At 38.5% G+C, this 18457-nt stretch overlaps 1 protein-coding gene across 3 annotated transcripts in view; it reads right to left on the bottom strand.

Annotated features, from left to right (window-relative positions):
• LOC149324081 (complement component C6-like) overlaps positions 1-18457 on the bottom strand; it is a 44312-nt gene that overhangs the window by 24684 nt on the left and 1171 nt on the right. For all 3 annotated transcript variants that reach the window (XM_089496134.1, XM_089496143.1, XM_089496153.1), the window contains exons 2-8: positions 14110-14271; positions 12276-12432; positions 9675-9819; positions 7181-7322; positions 4885-5023; positions 1260-1460; positions 842-1082 (exon numbers count right to left, since the gene is read on the bottom strand). In XM_089496134.1, the coding sequence (XP_089352260.1) occupies positions 842-1082; positions 1260-1460; positions 4885-5023; positions 7181-7322; positions 9675-9819; positions 12276-12432; positions 14110-14252 (1168 nt within the window). In that variant the 5' untranslated portion in view covers positions 14253-14271. The remainder of the gene's footprint in view (positions 1-841; positions 1083-1259; positions 1461-4884; positions 5024-7180; positions 7323-9674; positions 9820-12275; positions 12433-14109; positions 14272-18457) is intronic.

Genomic DNA, 18457 nt, shown 5'->3' with positions numbered 1-18457 from the left:
GGTCTCAGCATCCCTGGAAAGCCTACATACTTTATTGCTTGCTGTACATCCTAAGTTGCTGTCACACTGCAGAATAAATGCAGTTTGACACCATTTTAACTGTCATGGTTCTACTCCTATGGAATATTAGGATTTGTAGTTTGTTGTGGCACCAGAGCACTCTAACAGAGGAGGCTAAATAGTTCACAAAATTAGAAATCCCAGAATTCCATAGCATTGAGTTATGGCAGTTAAAACAGTGTCAAAATACATTAATTCTTGGGTGTAGATGCAGCCCTAGTTCCCTTCTCAAGACACAGGCTCTTTCTGATTGGTTTAAGGAAATTTAAAGAAAATGTAAAGAAAAGACAAAGAGCTAGACCACAATGCTTTGCTGCAGTTGGGTGATTGTTGCTTCTCAGTCCATGTATTCCATGCTTTCTGTGGTCTGTTTGGAGATATTTCTTGAATGTGCACTTCCAATTGTTTTTAATGGTGCATGGTTTTGCTGAGATAGTCCCATGGTTTGAAGAAGGAAAAAATCTTTTGGAATTCCTTTTTCATTTGGAGGTATATTGCAAAAGTGCTATTTCACTGATGGACTATAACTCTTTTAAAAATTAAAAAAGAAAGAGAAGAAGGGAACATATTGTTCTGATGTGTCTTGGAATTAAAAAGAAGCTCACTTGAGGTTGGGAATAAAATATTGCAGCTGGAGTTGGGAATTTCCAGAAAATAGTCCAGGACAACAGAAATGCCATTTGGATATATATATATTTAAATCCCTAGAGCTACAGCAACATATCCTGCAACCTCCTCACATATTTGCTGCATCCATTGGAGTCCTCAGGTAGACACACACCTGAATTTTTTGTCTCCTCTTCATTATACTGGTAAAGAAGGTCATATATTCCTCCCAGTGAACCAGATGTGTAGTAATGAGTGCCAAAGTCATCAAATATCCGACTGTAGAGAGCATAGTTGTACTCTAGAGGCAGGCTGTTAAGGGCCTTCAGGAAAACACCAGAAATCTGCAAGTCTGACTGTTTCACTGTGAAGTTTGAAACCGCAATCACCTTATGAATCCTAATGAAGTTGGAACTCTTCCAAACAAGACAAAATAAAAATAACAAATGTCATTACTATGCTTTGCCACCCCTCTTTCTCAAAATAATTCCATTTTAGCAACTGACAGTTGACTGTCCTAACACATCTAATGAAAAACAAGGACTAAGGTTCCAATGTGGAAGCTAACTGCATCCATAGCAACATGTTCTTACCATCTTATGGGATGCTTTAATGGCTTCCTGGAAGGCATGAGATGATGTCGACACTGAATTTGATCTTGAACCCCAGAAAACTGGTAATCCAGAAGAACGTCTGTCACTTCCCACAGAAGAGCTTTGTTCGGTGTGAGATCGTATCATGGACGTTAAATCTGTGTAGTACTGTGCTTTCACATCATCTTCTTGATTTCTCACCTGTCAAACAATATTACTTTAATGATGTTTTGAGACTGAAGAAACAGTTGAAATAAAGGCAACTGGCACCTAAAGCTTTTTATCCAGTTATTTTAAATATAAATGCCTGTTTGGGCATTTCCGTGTGCCCCCTTGTGTCCCCAGTTTTTAAGTTTCCAATTTTACCATATAGAGCAAAAAGTTTTGGAGGAATGTTTTATGTTTTATAGAGGAATGTTTACTACCAATACAAGAAATAAAGAAGTGTATGGAAGTATTACTTTTTTTGAACTACAGCTTCCAGAATTCCCATTGGCTGGGCTGGTTGGGGAATTTTGAGAGTTGTAATCCATTTCCCCCTAAACCCTGCTCACAACAGAGATCTCCCTACTTTTTATCACCCTACTTGCAATCTATTTGTGCCCTTTCAGATCACCTTACTTAATGCAGAACAGTTAGAGACTGGGGGGAGATGGCCAGGGTATGCACTAGACACAACCCCCCCCACCCCCGTTCATCCATTTAGAGCCATCATCATAGATTTAGACAGAAGCTGGAACAGAACTAATGTGCTTTGAGGAAATTATAGTTTTTCAAACCATATAGTACACAAGAGTAGGCATCCTGAATCAATGGGTTTTGCATTAGTATTGATTCGCCATTCAGCAATCATTCACCATTCAACAATTGTTCAATGTTTCTACTCTAGTTAGGGCAATAGGATTCAGGGCTATATATATGAAGGCTGATGTAGCATAGCAGCTAAGAGACTGGCCTATAAATTTGGAAGTCTCAAATATCTGCTACAAATTTGCCAGTTATCTTTAGGTAAAGCAGGGGTAGGCAACCTTTTTGACCCAGGGGCCTGGTTGCTGTCCCTCAGACAGCTGGGGGGGGGGGGGGGGGAATTATATAAATAAATAAACCAGGACAAATGTAGGGCAAAATTTTCAAATGGAGGACACTTCTTTTTAAAAATGGAGGACACACGAAAAAATTGTTGATTTTTAAAAAATGTTAATATAAATGCATGTTTCTGAGGCTTCTATAGACAATTGCCCCCCTTGCCCCCACTTGCCTGCCTCCTCCTGATAGGCCAAAGGCCCCGGCGGCAATTGGCAGCAGGACCAGGCTGGGGCCAGTCCCAAGGCCTCGCCGGGCCGGATTCGGCCCACGGGCCATAGGTTGCCTACCCCTGAGGTAAGGACTTTATCACACACAAACCCTGCTCTCACCACAGTCATGTGAATGAAGGGAAGTCCCTACATACTGCATTGGGAACACTCCTTTGGCACATCCCTCCATTAGCACCTCTGGGTCATTGTTGGCTCCTCACACTCTCTTCTACCCTTCTTAACCTGATCTCCTTACCCTAAGTCTCATACAGCATGCCTTACATTTGTGTGGGTTTTTTTTAATCTGTTGTGTTTAAACTCAGTTCCAGAGTTATGTGAATGTAGTTTAGCATCAAGAACAACAAACAAAGAAAGTACAAAAATAAAACAACAAAAAATGGCTGTTCTTGTATAGTGAAGTCAAGGAGGACAGGGGAAAAGAGGACACACTGACACCACATGACTGCACAATCCCAGAACTACTACAGAAGCCTGCCTGGAAGAAGACAAGCCCTCCCTTCATCCACCATCTTGAGGGAGAGAGAGGCAGGCTAGCTCCACCAGGCCTGCCTGGAAGAAGACAAGCCCTTCCTCCGGTCCATCTGCCTTGGTCCAGGCCTCAGAGGGAGAGAAGAATGCTGGACCTGATCCCCTCCCTCCCTCACCATTCCCTTCTCCTTTTGTGTCGTGTCTTTTAGATTGTAAGCCTGTGGGCAGGGAACTGTCTATTATTCCCTCTGTTGTAAACCGCTCAGATTCCCAGTGATTGGGCGGAATATAAATAAATCCTATTATTATTATTATTATTATTATTATTAGAAGCAACTTAATGCAACCGAGGGCTATCTCTATTGGGAGCTTATTGATGGGTCTTTCCATCAATGACAAGGTGCAGGCTAATCATGCTTTGAAGACAAGGCTGTGATGAGCAAGAAAGATATGGTGTTGTATGATAGCCAAAAGCACTCTTAAACTTTTATGCTGATTTAAAGGCCATGTGTGATAAAATTTCAAGTCGCTGTAATTTCAATTCATCAGCAGTTTAGAGGATCATATAATACCGGTTGTTTCCAATGATGTTCTGAAAATTTGTTTTCTTGTTAAAAAAAACAAAACCATCCCTGTTCAATATTATAGAAAAGAGCTTGTTTTGGAAAAGATGTTCAAAGAAGAAAAAAACTCCTCGTGGGTGAGATTTGGGGGCTCCTGTGTTTATCTCAGTTTTGAGTTGCCAATGAGTGTGCATGAGTCCTCTGCCTTTCACCATACAACAATTTCTCTGGCAGCTGGCAAGCTCTCCAGATTCCCATGCTTCAATTGAACCCCAGAGAGAGGTGTCATGAGATCATTTCTCTCCTTTGGATCAGACCAAGAATAATGAAGAGGTATGTAATAGAAAGAACAAACAAAACAAGAACACTCTCGGTCTTTTCTCACTCATAAAGTAAGCTCAAAAGCACAACGCAAACTTTCTGAAAGCTGGAGGAGAGATAGTCTCCTAGCCCTTCCCTAAAGCTGTTTTCCCTCAACTCACTATAATGACTTCCGGATATTGCAAACATCTCTCTACAATCCTACAGTTCAACATTTCAGAGAACTCAGGGAAGAAAGATGCTCAATCCAGACAAATGACAAGCCGAGAGAAAATTTCTTGGAAGACATTTTCTGAGAATACATCTGGGACTTCTCTTTCTCATATCCCTCTAGAAATAGAAACTCGTTTTGCAAAATTTCATCATATCCCCCCAACACACATTTTATTTTATTGATAATGGTAGACATCTTTTGTGTTCTTAATCCTTACAAGTGAGAATGAGTTATTCCAGAAGCATTCTCATCACTGGACAAGAACATGAACATTTCTGCGCAGCTCCCAATTGCTATATGCACACTGGGAAGAATTTGCGAAGAAGAAAAAAACAACAACACTTTTTCCCTGTGTAGAAAACAAACTTTCTGAGAAGAAATAACCAAAATTTCTCTGGTCAAGAAATATTTTCTGTGCAGGAAAACATTTTTTTTTTTGGCAGAAAATTTCATGCAGAAATGTACATGGTTTTCCTATGTATAGAAAACAGAATTCTGGGAAGAAAATATATTTCTGCACAGACAAATACTTCCAAAAATGCAAAGAATCTCACAGCAGCCTCATGTCTGCCTACATCCTTGCTGACATTTTTTTGAGTTTCAGGAAACCCCCTTTTCAGACAGGAAAAGAGTAACAGATGGTATTCTATCTCTCCCTACATCCAAGTGATCTTGTAAAATTGCTTTGAATTGCCCCATTGTCCAATTTTATTGGTGATGCTTTGGATGGCTTTGCCAATCACCTGAAAGCTGACTGACTCAAGATTTTCAGGCACACGAAATGTAGTCCTATTGTTTTCACTCTTCACAAGGATACACTGCCCTCCATTGAAAGAATTGTCAAGGACTTCTCCTCGGGTGTCATCTGCCAGAGCATGGTATCTAGAATGGAAGTTGTAATTAAAAAAAAGAATTAAGATGAAATTAAGATGCTGCTTCTGAACAGGGGCTATTGATTCAGCCTGGAGCTCTCTGATATTTCAGGCAGGATCCTATATAAAAATATAATTTGGTGTGCTATGTTAATGTTTCAAATGATGCTGTTTTTATTTTATGATACTGTTTCAAATGATGCTGTTTTTATTTTATGATTTAATGTTAGTAGTATTTAATTTATTTTTTAACTTTTGTAATCAATGTTTTAGCTTTGCCTTTTTAATATATTGTAACCCGCCTTGAATCCTATTGTGGGAGAAAGATGGGATATAAATCCTGGAAATGAGTGAAATAAAAATAAATAAATCCTTTCCTAGCATTGCCTCTATATTACTTGGTGGTCTCCCATCCATGGAACATATAATTCCCTTGAATAAACAACTTCATTGGCTAATGGTTAATTTCTCTGCACAGTCCAGAGTGCTGGTTCTGACCTATAAAGCCCTATGTGGTTTATTTCCAAATATCTGAACATCGTATCTCCCATAGGAATCTACCTACAGGTATTCTTTGAGATGCTCAGGAAAAGGCTTTCTCTTGGGAGCTTACCAGATGAATGTTAAAACCGTCTCAAGCCTCCTGGGCTGCAGCCGGAACATGGGATGGAAGTGGGGATTCTTGCATGTTAAATCACTGCCTAATCACCACCAACCATGGGTCTCAGCCACACTCCACCAACACTTTTGGAGCCAGAAAGCTTCCGACTTCGAAAAAGTGCTCACAGCTGGGACCCGGCTTGGACCCGGGCTGATGCCGGGTGATGATTAGGCAGCAATTTAGCATGCAATAATCCCCACCTCCATCCCGCATCTCGGCTGCAGCCAGGTTTAAGGTTCATCTGATAAGCTTCTTGGTCCCACCACCATCACAGGCCTGTTTGGTGAGAATATGGGAGAAGGCTTTCTCAGTAATTGATTACAGGCTGTGGAGTTCCCTTCCAATGGAATCTAGAATGGTCCTGTTTTTACTTTGCTTTCACTGGCAGGGGAACACCTTATATTTAAACTGACATTTGATCTTTCATTGTTTAATGAAGGTCTTTTTAATGAGGAGGGAGACTGTGCTGAATTTTTTCTTTATTGTTGCATATTTAACTGATTTTATACTTTTAAAATTAATGGTGTATTAACCTGATATATTGCTTAATTTTTAACTTTCTCATCAGGTTTTTATCTCTATTTTGTTTTAACCTTGTTGGAAGCTGCCTTGACTCCCACATTAGGAGAAATACAGAATTACAAATAAAATATAATAAAGTAAATTCTAATAAGACAGCTACAGAGCACTTTATATTGGCTGTTTTATAGCTTAGGAACATTACATTTTAGGGCAACAGTTCTCAAGAAATTCTGGGAGTGATACCGCTTTGAGTGATATCACTTTAACTGCCATGGCTCAATGCTGTGGAATTCTGGGATTTGTAGTTTCCTGTGGCACCAGAGCTCTCTGACAGAAAAGGCCGAATATCTCACTAAACTATAGATCCCAAAATTCCAAAGAACTGAGCCATGAAAGTAGTGTCAAACAGTATTATTTCTGTAGTGCAAATGTGATCTCAGTGTGGATTTACTACCCCAAAGTAATGGATCCATTGGCTCAAGGAGCCATCTTGATTTACTTTCTGTCAGCCCCTAAATTTAACTGCTAATGGGAAGTCTTAGATCCTCAGGGAGGAATTTGCTACAGCCTTATTAAACAAGGCTATGCATGACCTCCCAAAGGACTTTCTCAGCTCTCGCGCCCAGATTGTGGAATGGCCTGCTGGATGAGATCTGTCATATTACCACCCTAAACAGCTTTAAAAAAGCTATAAAGATGGAACCTTTCCCAAATAGTTTCTCCGACCATCAGAAGAATTCTAAGATCTCCGACCGCACATTAGTCATGGTCTATAGTTTTCTGTATATGATTATTTTTTAACTCTTATATCGTTTATTGTATTTTAAGAGGGGGATTGAGGGTTTTGGAATACATGTTTTTTAATCTTTGTAAGCCACCCCAATTGCATCTTGTAGAGGGGCAGGATATAAATAAATAAATTATTATTATTATTATTATTATTATTATTATTATTATTATTATTTCCAAGCAGAAACAACATACCCATGGCCCAGAAGTTGCACACTGGGTAGGCTGATGAATCTCCTGTTACACACAGACTTCACACTCCTGCAATTCCTTTCGTCTGAATTGTCTCCACAGTCATTGTCTCCGTTACATCTTAGTTTCTTGGCAATGCAGCGACCTGTTTTGGTGACATGACAATAGTGTAGTTATTCCCACTAACAGCATTGTGTACAAAAGATCTCCCACAATCAGGGGCAAGCTAATTTTAAAAAACAAATGAAAAGGAACATCAAATTGACAGGAGGTTGACTTTCTCCTGGTTGCTAAAAGGTCTGCGATGGATTTTCTACATGTTGCTTTCTGTGTGTGTATGTGTGTGCATGCCTTCAAGTCCCTTGTTGATTTATGGCAACTCCATGAATTGCATAGGGTTTTCCTAGGCAAGAAATCCTCAAGATCATTTGACAGTTCTTTCCACTGAAATTTAGGCACGGTATAGTCTGCCCTAAAGGGGCGGCCTGCTGGCGGTCTAATTCCCTCCAGAGGGAAGCTGCAACTACCAAACCACATGGCTTCCCTCTGGAGTAAAAAGAACCCAGAAAAACTGGGTTCTTTTTGTGCCACAGGGCGGATGTCACGTCATGTAAGCGATATGCGGGGCTATGTGGATGCTGCATGGTGCTTACGTCACAATGGTGGTGTCCATGTACACGGGACACTGCCATTGTTATGCTGCCACTCCGTACTAGGACCATGTGGTTGCCGCGTGGTCCCTAACCCTAGTATTGCCAGGAGTACACCGCATTTACGCGGTCTGTACTGCACCATAGCCACCAACACCTGGTATTAATTGGGGGTTTCCAATCCAAGTACTAAGCAAGTCTGACCCTGTTTAGTTTCCAAGATCAGATGGGATCTGGTACCTTTAGGGTATTAAGGCCTCACATGTTGGTTTACCTCTCTAAATTTACAGATCCAATATACCTCTTTATTTTGCTTTTTCTTTAAACCTAATCTCGGAAATCTAGACCTTTAGAAGCCAGAACATTCTTCCTGGTTTTTTAGTTTGTTCACTTATTTTATTTTATTTTATTTTATTTTATTTTATGTGCTTTCTTTTCTAAATGTTCTCTTTTTTTTCTGCATATCTTTTCATTGCAGTTGTAAAAAAAAAAGTTTATAAAATACTGAGAATATTGGGAGAATCCACAATTAAATTATGAGGAGAATTTCCTATGATAACAACTAATGTACACCTTTTTGGTCACTCTCTTGGCAGGTAGGTGGCTTTCACAACACTCCACAATGAGACTGAAACTGCCAAATTATATGATAACTGCTGTGATACTTTCACACTAAAATACTTGAAATGCAATGTTTTGTTTTTGTCTTAAAGCTGGGCTTGACTTATCTTCAGCTTCTGCTTTTAATATTTATATTTCAGCTGGCCTCTTGCTGTTTTTAGCAGATCTGGGTTCTTTCTTTTTTCCTTTTAAAAGAAGTATTGAAACTCTGCACTGTACCATAATGGGTGCTGGAAGTACTTGAAGAGAATTTTAAACGGTAACGAATAAGCATGTATGTTTAATGTATTCGTGTTTTGTTGTGTAATATGTTTGTATTTGTTTGGTATTCATATTTGTATATTGTATATATCATATTTTTGTGTAAATATATATATATATATATATATATATATATATATATATATATATATATAAACTCTGCATTAAACTGAAAACTCTTCCACAGTAGGCATTAGATATAATAGAAAGGAAAATGTGAAAGATAACAGTTTCTTCATTGGCTGCCATTACTCTTCAGCATTTGTCTGAAAAACTCCACCTCTGATCTATGTTCTGCTTCTTGGAGACAATTTCTTCCCTCATTTGTTGTAGAACACAGCAGTTATCATATAACTTGCCAGTTTTCAATCTCATTGTGCATTCTTGTGATAACTCTCAATTTCATCTTGTTGCGCAGTCAGAGGGTGTACAGATGGGCACTTTATGCCAGCCTGCTCCAAAACTAGGGCTGCAGTAGGGCTGAGCATTCACATGCTGAGAGCCGGTGAGGAAAGGGGCCTTAGGGGCCATCTGCTGAGCCCCTTAGAAAATTCCAGCATGCATAATTGTTTGTGTTCACACTAAAAGCTGGCTGGATGAGAGAGCAGAGGCAGATCAGTGCTTCCAGGACAGATTACGCTCTTGTCTTTCAACAGGAGATGGTTCCTTTTTTAAAATAAGCATTAAAGTACAGCACTTATATTGACCTGTGGATAGGTCGACTCTGGTTTTTAGAGTCAATTTTTAGAGTAAAATTTCTAGACTTATACATGAGTATATGCAATAATTATAGTTAATGAGAAGCATTTTCTGTGTCTCTTGCTGACAGTGTTAAACTCAGCTGAAACAAAACAAAACACAGCAAAACTGTTCATTACCTTAATATATGTTAATATACCAAAAATTCAACAAAGTGTCTATGTGCACATCAGTTTGGCCCACAGAAGTTATAAAGCAGAAATTACCATTGTCACACTGTATCTTATTACCACAGTTCACCTCCTCCATTTTGCACAGTTTTGTTGGGAAACATGGCCGTCGGTCTGACATTTGCTCAGTACAAGCTTGACCCCCAAACTGAGATGGTTGCAGCAAAGACCTGACACGAAACTGAAAGGTAGAAAGAGGTGAGAAATCAGATCTAATGCCACACACTTCTTACCATGGAATTTTTAGTTTCTTTCTGTGTGTCAAGTCACCTGTTGACTTATGGTGACCCCATGAATTTCATAGTGTTTTCTTAAGCAAGGAATACTCAGAGGTGGTTTTGCCAGTATTCGGACTGCATGTTTGTAACTGGAGCATTCAGAAATGGAATTTGCCATTGGATCGCTTTACATGAAAACGCACACACACTAGCTCTTTGTAATGTGGAAAAGATTAAGCTTGAAAAGGTTGCTTATTTAATGAAAGCTCAGAAGCCACTTAAAAGTTTGGAAGAATGTTGGTGGGATATGCTATGATTAGGCCATATATGCCTCCGTCTTTCCCATTTCCCATGTCACATACACAGCCACATGCCTATTGCCAAATTTCAGCGTCACAGAAAACTCTGATTTGACCAAAAAAATTAAAAAGATGCAGATAGCACAGTTTGGCCTACATCCAGTTTCCAGTTTCCACCAAGAATACTCTCAGAGAATCAACAACAACATAGTAAGTTAACATTTATGTAAATTCCATTGATGCAGTGGGTTTATTTTAGTTGGGGATTAACAACTGGATTTAAAGACCTTTGGTTTAAGGCAAAAATAGACAAATTTTGTTGTTGTGCCATTAAAATTCAGCACTGAAGCACTAAGAGGTGTGACTCTCAGTAGGTTTATGGGATCAGTATGACATTTCCCACCAATAGATAGTAACCCACATACAGACATCTCCTATAAGTAGCATACACCGGTACAAATTAATGCTACCCCTGTGTGTGTCTGTTTTATTGCTGCTGAGATCAATATTCCTTCTCTCCATCTATAGTAACAATCCTCTCCCCTCACCAACCTATCATAAATTTGCCCAAACTCCCTATCTACAGCCATTCATGTCTGGAGGAGATCAGGTGAAATTCAGAAGAGTCTTACAATGAGGACATAAACTAGCCGATAGCCAGAACCACCCCCCATTATTTTATCTTCTGAGACCTCTGGAGGATCCTGGCAACCCTCAATAGACAATGAAATTGCTTTGCATCTGGCTACAGAGACAAAGCCAGACACCTGTGATTCCCACTGCTCTCCTCCAGACACAATGACTGTGGTTGGCCAGTTCTAGAGTAGGTCCAGGGAATAGTAAATAACTCAGCATAGTGTAGTTCATGCAAAATTACATGCAAAATTACTATGCTACACTGGGTCATGGAGGACTGGAGCCATAGTTTGTTATCCTTCCCAATAATTACCAGATTACTTAGGATTCGTGCAGTACATCACATGGATTATCCCAGTAGTCTTTACAATAATGCTGCTCAGTAACAAAAGGCTAGAAATAGTACTGCAATATTTCAGATGGGTAATGTGTTTGCTTAGGTAGAAAAAGGCCCTTCTGCCATTCTAGTTAAGAACCCTGAAGGAATCTCATCAAACTGGAAGGATGGGCTGTAAATGGCAAATGAGCTTCAGTGTAAGTAAATGTAAAGTGATACACACTGGAACAAAAAACAATCCCAGTTTCATATATGTACTGATGAAATCTGACCTAGCAGTGGCCAACCAAAAGAGCAATATGGGGTTTGTGGTAGATAGCCTGATGAAATTAGCAACCCAGCATTAAACTACTATACAAATAGGAGGATTCTTTCTTGAGCATAATTAGAAAGGAAATTCAGAATAAAACTGGCAAGATCATATTGCTCTTATATAAATCCATCATGCAGCTACAGACTCCTCTTCCTCCTCTTGCAGTACATGTTGGGCTGTTCTGTTCCTGAGCTGCAGACCTCGTAAAGGTTTTTACCACCCCCACATCCAATCATGCCCAAAATACACAGTCTTTCTTTTTTTCTGAGGTGTGCTGTAAACAGTATTTTATATCCTCTACCCAGAAATATAATAACAGAAGGCAGGTCAGAGGAGAACCTATGTGGGAAAGCTCACACCTCATTCAACATGGCATCAGTGGTATGCTCAGGCTGTAAAGGAGGGAGGCAAAAAATAGAAAGAGACATGAGACTTTGCCCCTAACTGTACTGAAAAGTCCTGAGTGGAAGAACTACACCTCCTGCCCCAGGTTTTAAAAAACCATAGTTTGTCCTGGAAATTCACAAAAACTAGACCAAGACAAGAGCTACCTTGTTTGGATATTGGGGAAAGATCCAGATGCCTATGGCACTGGCTGAAGAACTCTGGGAGTTGCAGTCCAAAAAGAAAGTATTTTTTCCAAGCTCTAAACTGAAAACATTTCATCTGTTTGGTTATCTCAGCAATATGCAGTAGCAACTTCATTGAGAACAATACCTGATTGTGCTTGCATCATTTACATAAGGAACTAGACACAGAAGAACACCTTCACTACTGAGAGAGTAGCAGTCTGCAAACTTATTTGCTCATGTATCCTGTTACTAGATTGCTTACTTGTTGTTTAACACATGGGTCACATTCTGACCACATGGCCCAGTCACTGAGTTGACAATTGATGGGGCAAGCCTCCTGGTTACATGCCCGAGATTCACTCCACGTACACAATGTTGCACATGAATTCTTAAAATAATACTCATCGTAGTTTCTCAGTCTGAAAGATGAAGATATTACTTTCAATTAGTTCTGGTGTTTCATTCCTGGTAAAGGGTGTGAGGGATACACAAGGCCCACCTAACATATTCATAGGGTGGAATGGGTCTACTATGGTACACTCACTTCCAACAACATGTAGCAAGGGTTGAGAATTCAATATTAGTAACTTCCTTCCTATTTGGGTTGGAAAGAAAGGGAAAAAATAAACATAGGAGAAACTGAGGCTGCATCTGCACTGCAAGATATAATGCAGTTTGACACCGTTTTAACTACCATGGATCAGTACTCTGGAATTCTGGGGTTTGTAATTTTGTGAGATAGTTAGCCTTCTCTGTCAGAGAACTCTGATACAAACTACAAATCTTAGGTTTCCATAGACTGGAGCCATGGCAGTAAAAGCAATACCAAACTGCATTATTTCTGCAGTGCAGATGCAGCCTGAAGCAAGAAAGGGATTTGAGTGGAGTGAGAAAAGTGCAGTGCTGGAGCCCTCTTTTTCAGCCCACCAGACCCACTGCTAAACCTAAAAAGCCTGTCAAAGTTTTTGGTGTGGTTTTTCAGGTAAAAATTGCCCTGCACCACATGCAAAAATATATAGAAACATCTTCCTACTCCCCATACAATTTTTCATCCATATGCTAGACAAACACAGTTATCAGGCTACCTTTAGTCACCATTTTGGCTGGAGGTTTGTTGGCATACTTTTAAAATAAGTTTAACATAAGCCCAGAGGCAGCAAGTGCCAAGAGAGGCAGATAGGGGAAATATATTACAGGAGTGTCAAGCCAGTCTTGGTCATGCATTGATATTCTCACAGATACCAAAGATGAAATCAGGCACAGTAGCAAAGTCTTAGCCATTCTAAAGGGTTGGCCCATGCTAATACCTCAAACTCTGTTGTGTGTGTTGAGGTAACAGTGTGGTGGATGGAGGCGATAACATTTTGTATCACAGTCCAGTGGCCTTTACCATTCAGGTGTGTTTTGGGGAAAATAGCTTTAAGTGTCTGTTTTATAGTCAGCCCTCTCTATCCATGGATTCTTTATCCACAGATTTAGCCATCTGAGGCTTGAAAATGTTTAAATTTTAAAAAAACAAATGCAAAAGGGAAACCTTGATTTTGCTATTTTATATAAGGGGCACCATATTACTATGACATTACTATATACTGAACAGGACTTGAACAACCATGAGTTTTGATACTCACAGGTGTGTGTGTATATATCCTAGGACTTAACCACTTTAGAGATAAATTATTATAAAGGAATACTTTTAAAAGGTTGTAAGCCTAGTGATAACTAACTACTTTGTAAGGCCTTGAAAATAATACTAAATTTCCTCTTAAAAAGTAATATCCAAACTCTGGCAGGAATCCTGTTGGGCAAGTACAATTATGCATTCATAATTGCTATGTGTTCATAATCCCTATGTAGCTCCTAGTTTAGGAAAGTCCCCTAAATTCCACTTATTAGTGAGCAGCCACTGGGATCAACAATGGTCTGTCCCCCTGTTCACTGAGAAATGGCTCCTGAAATTCTTTTCTCTGGCTATCAAGAGGAACAACAATATTAACAGAACTTTCTATAATATATCACCAGTACTTATATTAAATATTGTTTTTCATGAAGGTAACAGTTTCTCCTCTTTGGAAATATATATCAGTGCTTATACCCACCTTGATCTACTTTGTATCCCATAGTTGCAAGTCTTTGAACAGCTGGACCAGGAACTCCAGGAATAATGATCACAGTAGCACCCAAAAGTTCTCTTAATTATAGCACTCAGTAAAATGAAAAAGAGCAAGCTATTTTTTTCCATTTTTTCCAGTAGGATCAAGCTACAAAAGATGGAGGCATACAAATACACACAGTTTAATGTATTAGCTGCAGCAACAGCTTACAATGTCCCATTGCCAACAATCCCAGGCTCGTGCTTTTGAAAAGTATATATTCTAATCACCATTTATTACACCTATAAAGAATGGTGGGTGTTGGTTTCCATGTAACTGGAATGATGAATCTGCCTCAGGTTCCAGATTTATCTGTCTGTCTGTCTGTCTATCTATCTATCTATCTATCTATCTATCTATCTATCTATCTCATTCCATATCTACAATATCCTTCAGTACAACACAACCTAATAACATCCATAACATTTTCATTATGTAATACTTCCTACTTTTCAGAAATTGTTTTTACTTAAGCCAATCTGTTTTTCATTTTCTTTAACTATTTTCTTTATAATCCTCTGCATGGGATTGAAACCCCTCAATACTCTCTAAAGTCACACTTAAGTCAGTTTCTATACATATACCTCTGTGCATACATTCATTAATGCATTAAATATATCATTCAATATCTCATTCATGTAGACTCTCACAAATAGCACCTTTTGTTAGCAGTTTAGTCTTCAAAGCCATATATATATATATATCCCCTCAACTTTGATTTAAATGGAGAGTTTAGAGGTTTTCCAATCTTTTATAAAAAAAATTGTTGTAGATCCTTCACTTATCAGGCAACTTATCACTTTTATCCATTTTAGCAAAGTCACTTCATTTAAGAAGCCAGTTGAATGTTGGACCAGGACTCTGGAGACCAGGGATCAAACCACACACAACCATGGAAACCTGCTGGGTGACCTGAGACAAGTTATATTCTCTCAGCCTCAGAAGAAGGCCATGGCAAATCTTCTCTGAACAAATCTTGCCAAGAAAACTTCATGATAGGTTTGCCTTAGGGTTGCCATAATTTGGAAATAACCAGATGGTCCACAACACCAGCCATGGATAGGATTGATTGTGTTTTGTATTCTTGGTAAAATATCAAATGAGAATTACATTTGGGCTCATGCAATCTCTTTTGGCCTTGCAGTCTCTGTCCTTGCTCTGTGTCCAAGACCCTTGGCCCTTTGCCCTGTTGGTATCCACCTGCAACACCCCACCTCCATTTTCTAAAGTTGGAATTCAGCATCAAGATTAGGAATGATTTGCCACTCCTCTCTTTGGTTTATTCTTTCTTTCTTTCTTTCTTTCTTTCTTTCTTTCTTTCTTCTTTTTTACATGTTGAAATCCCTGATAAAAAAAGCTCTTCTAAGCTTTAAATGTATCCCCATATTTTCATGTCAGTCATAATAATATTTACCTTCAATTTATTGTCTTCTGAAAGCACTGTATTATGACTTCATTTTGATAAATAAACTCTTTGAAACTGAATAGTCTGTTTTTGTAACGTCAATGGTGAGATGAATAAACTGGGAGTTTGTTTGATCTTTTAGTTGTATGGCATTCTTTGTTATTAAAATATGTTCTTGTTGCATTATTTATTCTTTTTAATTATGGTTTTTATGGATGCCCATTTTCTATTAGCAATGGATGTTATCTGGCCACATTTTGCAATATGAGTTGTTGTTGTTATTGCAAAAATGCAGCATGCAGAATATAGCAAGATGTCAAATGCAAAGGGAAAAATCACTGTATATCTTTTATAGATGGGAAACATTTTATTTGGATAGTGTGCACTGAAGTATTAGACAGAAATGATGTGTGGGACCACATTGAACCTGTCTTAATTCACCTGACCTAGGATTGTCATGTCAGGACTATTGCAGGCCCTGAGATTTCAGCACCAAATCCCTGAGACCTAGGGAAGACACCTTGTAACATCACATAGGTTGGAGTTACAAGAATGATGCTAAAAGAGTATTATTATTCTTCCTAGAAATACTGTATTTTTTTTAAAAAAAAACCTTTCTCTATCCCTCACTTGAACCCCCCCTCCTTGAATCATGATGTCTTAACCTTATCTATTTCAATCACCATAAAGATATATTTCCTTCCAAATAATTACATGTTTACATATTAATGCTACCTTTCAATATTTCCCCCCAAATTTCTCTTGATCCAAAGGAGGTTTATGTCCAGTATTACCTTGAGTAATATAAGCAATAAATGGCTTTCAAATGTATATTTTTATGTTTCCTGTCCCTAATCTTATTATGATCTTACATGCTTTATTTTCCTTGCTTTCAAATATAGAAATTATAAACACTGCCCTGCTGAAGCAGACTTTTTAGCCTAATACCTGACTTGTGCATCCTTCCAGAATTTACAAACTAATATATCCTCACAGAATCTACATATTTTGGATACATTAGCCACATATGATTCCTATCACTTATTTTGTCACAACATCTTCAACATAACATCAGCACTTCATTATGGGGGAAATGACCAAGGCAGTTGACATGATAGCTCCTAAATGTTCTGTCTCAAGTTTAGAATGGAGCTAAACCAGCTGCCTGGTTTTCTAAGGAGCTGGCAGCAAAGAAATGAATGAGATGGAGACTAGACCGACAGTGGCAGAAAACTCAGAGTGAGTCCAGCTGAAAACAGGCTAAAATCTATCTGAAGACTTATGATGGGGCAATAAAGGTAACAAAAAGGACAGCGTCTTTCTAAAAACATTGCAGCTCCATAGAATTGTTCACAGAGCTGTTTTGTTTGGCCAGGGATCTGTTACGATCTAATCCAGAGGAGAATGCAATCCAGAGCTTGCTGCAAAGAATTTGCCTACCATTTTGTAAATAAAATCAATCAAATTTACTCTGATATAGATATCTGAATTGATACTGTTCTGGTGGATGCAACCTTGGCCCCTGCTTGTCCAGTACTGATGGATACTTTTCAATTTGTGTAGCCTGAGGATGTGAACAGGATCTTTGGGGAGGTGAGAGCCACCATATGTGTACTAGATACTTGCCTTTCTTGGCTAATTAAATAGACCAGAGGAGAACTGGCTGAGTGGGTAAAGGAAATGATAATGCCTTTTTACAACAAGGCAGGGTCCCAATGTGCCTGAAGGAGGGTGTGGTTATAGGCCAGTTTCCAACATCCTATTTTTGGTCAAAGTACTGGAGTGGTGACTTCTTAGCAACTTGGGTCCAGGTTATTTGAAGGAGTGTAACTCCTCGTATGAGCACATTAGGTTTTAAGATCATCAGAAGTGGCCTTGCCAGTGGGGTGGTAAATCCATCCTAGGTTTTAGCCTATACCTAGGAGGAACTATACAAAGTGCTGAACCAGTTCCCCCAAAATGCATGCAGTGTATTTGCTTGTATTCAATGTATTAAAGTTATTTTTTAAAAATATTTTTATTGAATATTCAAATTAAAACATAATACATTTATACATTCAAAACTCTCCACCATCATATTTCTATTACAATCTCATATATTTTTGTAGAATCATAGTTACACTATAAGTGTGTTAACCCATCAAAATTATATTAATATATTATATTCCTATGATCTTATAATAAAACTATAATTACTATTTAAATGAAATTTCTTTATCTTTTCAATATCATATTCAATCAAGTCATTTGATCTATCCTTTCTTTTCTTTTCCTCTTCTAACTTCTCTCTATTCCCCACTCTAATCGCTCTTATCTCCTATCTCTCTCTTCCCCCTTCCAATCTCCTTCTGTCTCCTTTTCCTTCTTCTCTTTCTTTTAATACATCCTCTTATCTTCTACTTTCTTTTACATCCTCTTCCTTATACATCTTTCAACATCTTTCTATATCCTCTTACCCTCTTCTACTTTCATTTCCCCTCTTGCCTATCTTCTCTTCTTTCAGATAGATCCAAATGACTTGACAATTATTCTAGTTAATTCAATGTATTAAAGTTATAACCATCTCACTTAACCCAAAACCTGGCATCCACCCTCTTTGTCTTGGTGTAATAGATTCAGCAACTTATTGGATCCTTAAAGTTTGGACTAAAACTTGGCACAGATTCACCACCAGTAGCTACTGTACTAGATTTTGTCCAGTTCCCTAGTAAATGGAAGAATGTCACAACTACAGCATCCTGACATCATATGGGCCTTTGACTGCATTCCTCTGCAATGCATTTTTAAAAAATACATAAATGTTTTTAATTGCTATCAAGTTGGCTTCAATTTATGACAATCCTATGAATGAGAGGCAAGACACCTTGTTATCAACAGCCCTAGTTAGTC

The sequence above is a fragment of the Sceloporus occidentalis genome, unplaced genomic scaffold (assembly GCF_023333645.1).
Source record: "Sceloporus occidentalis isolate IW3139 unplaced genomic scaffold, rSceOcc1.0.p SCAF_1, whole genome shotgun sequence".
NCBI classification, from domain to species: Eukaryota; Metazoa; Chordata; class Lepidosauria; order Squamata; family Phrynosomatidae; genus Sceloporus; species Sceloporus occidentalis.
Note: the sequence above shows the minus strand (reverse complement) of the source record. Positions and strands in the feature narration are given on the sequence as shown.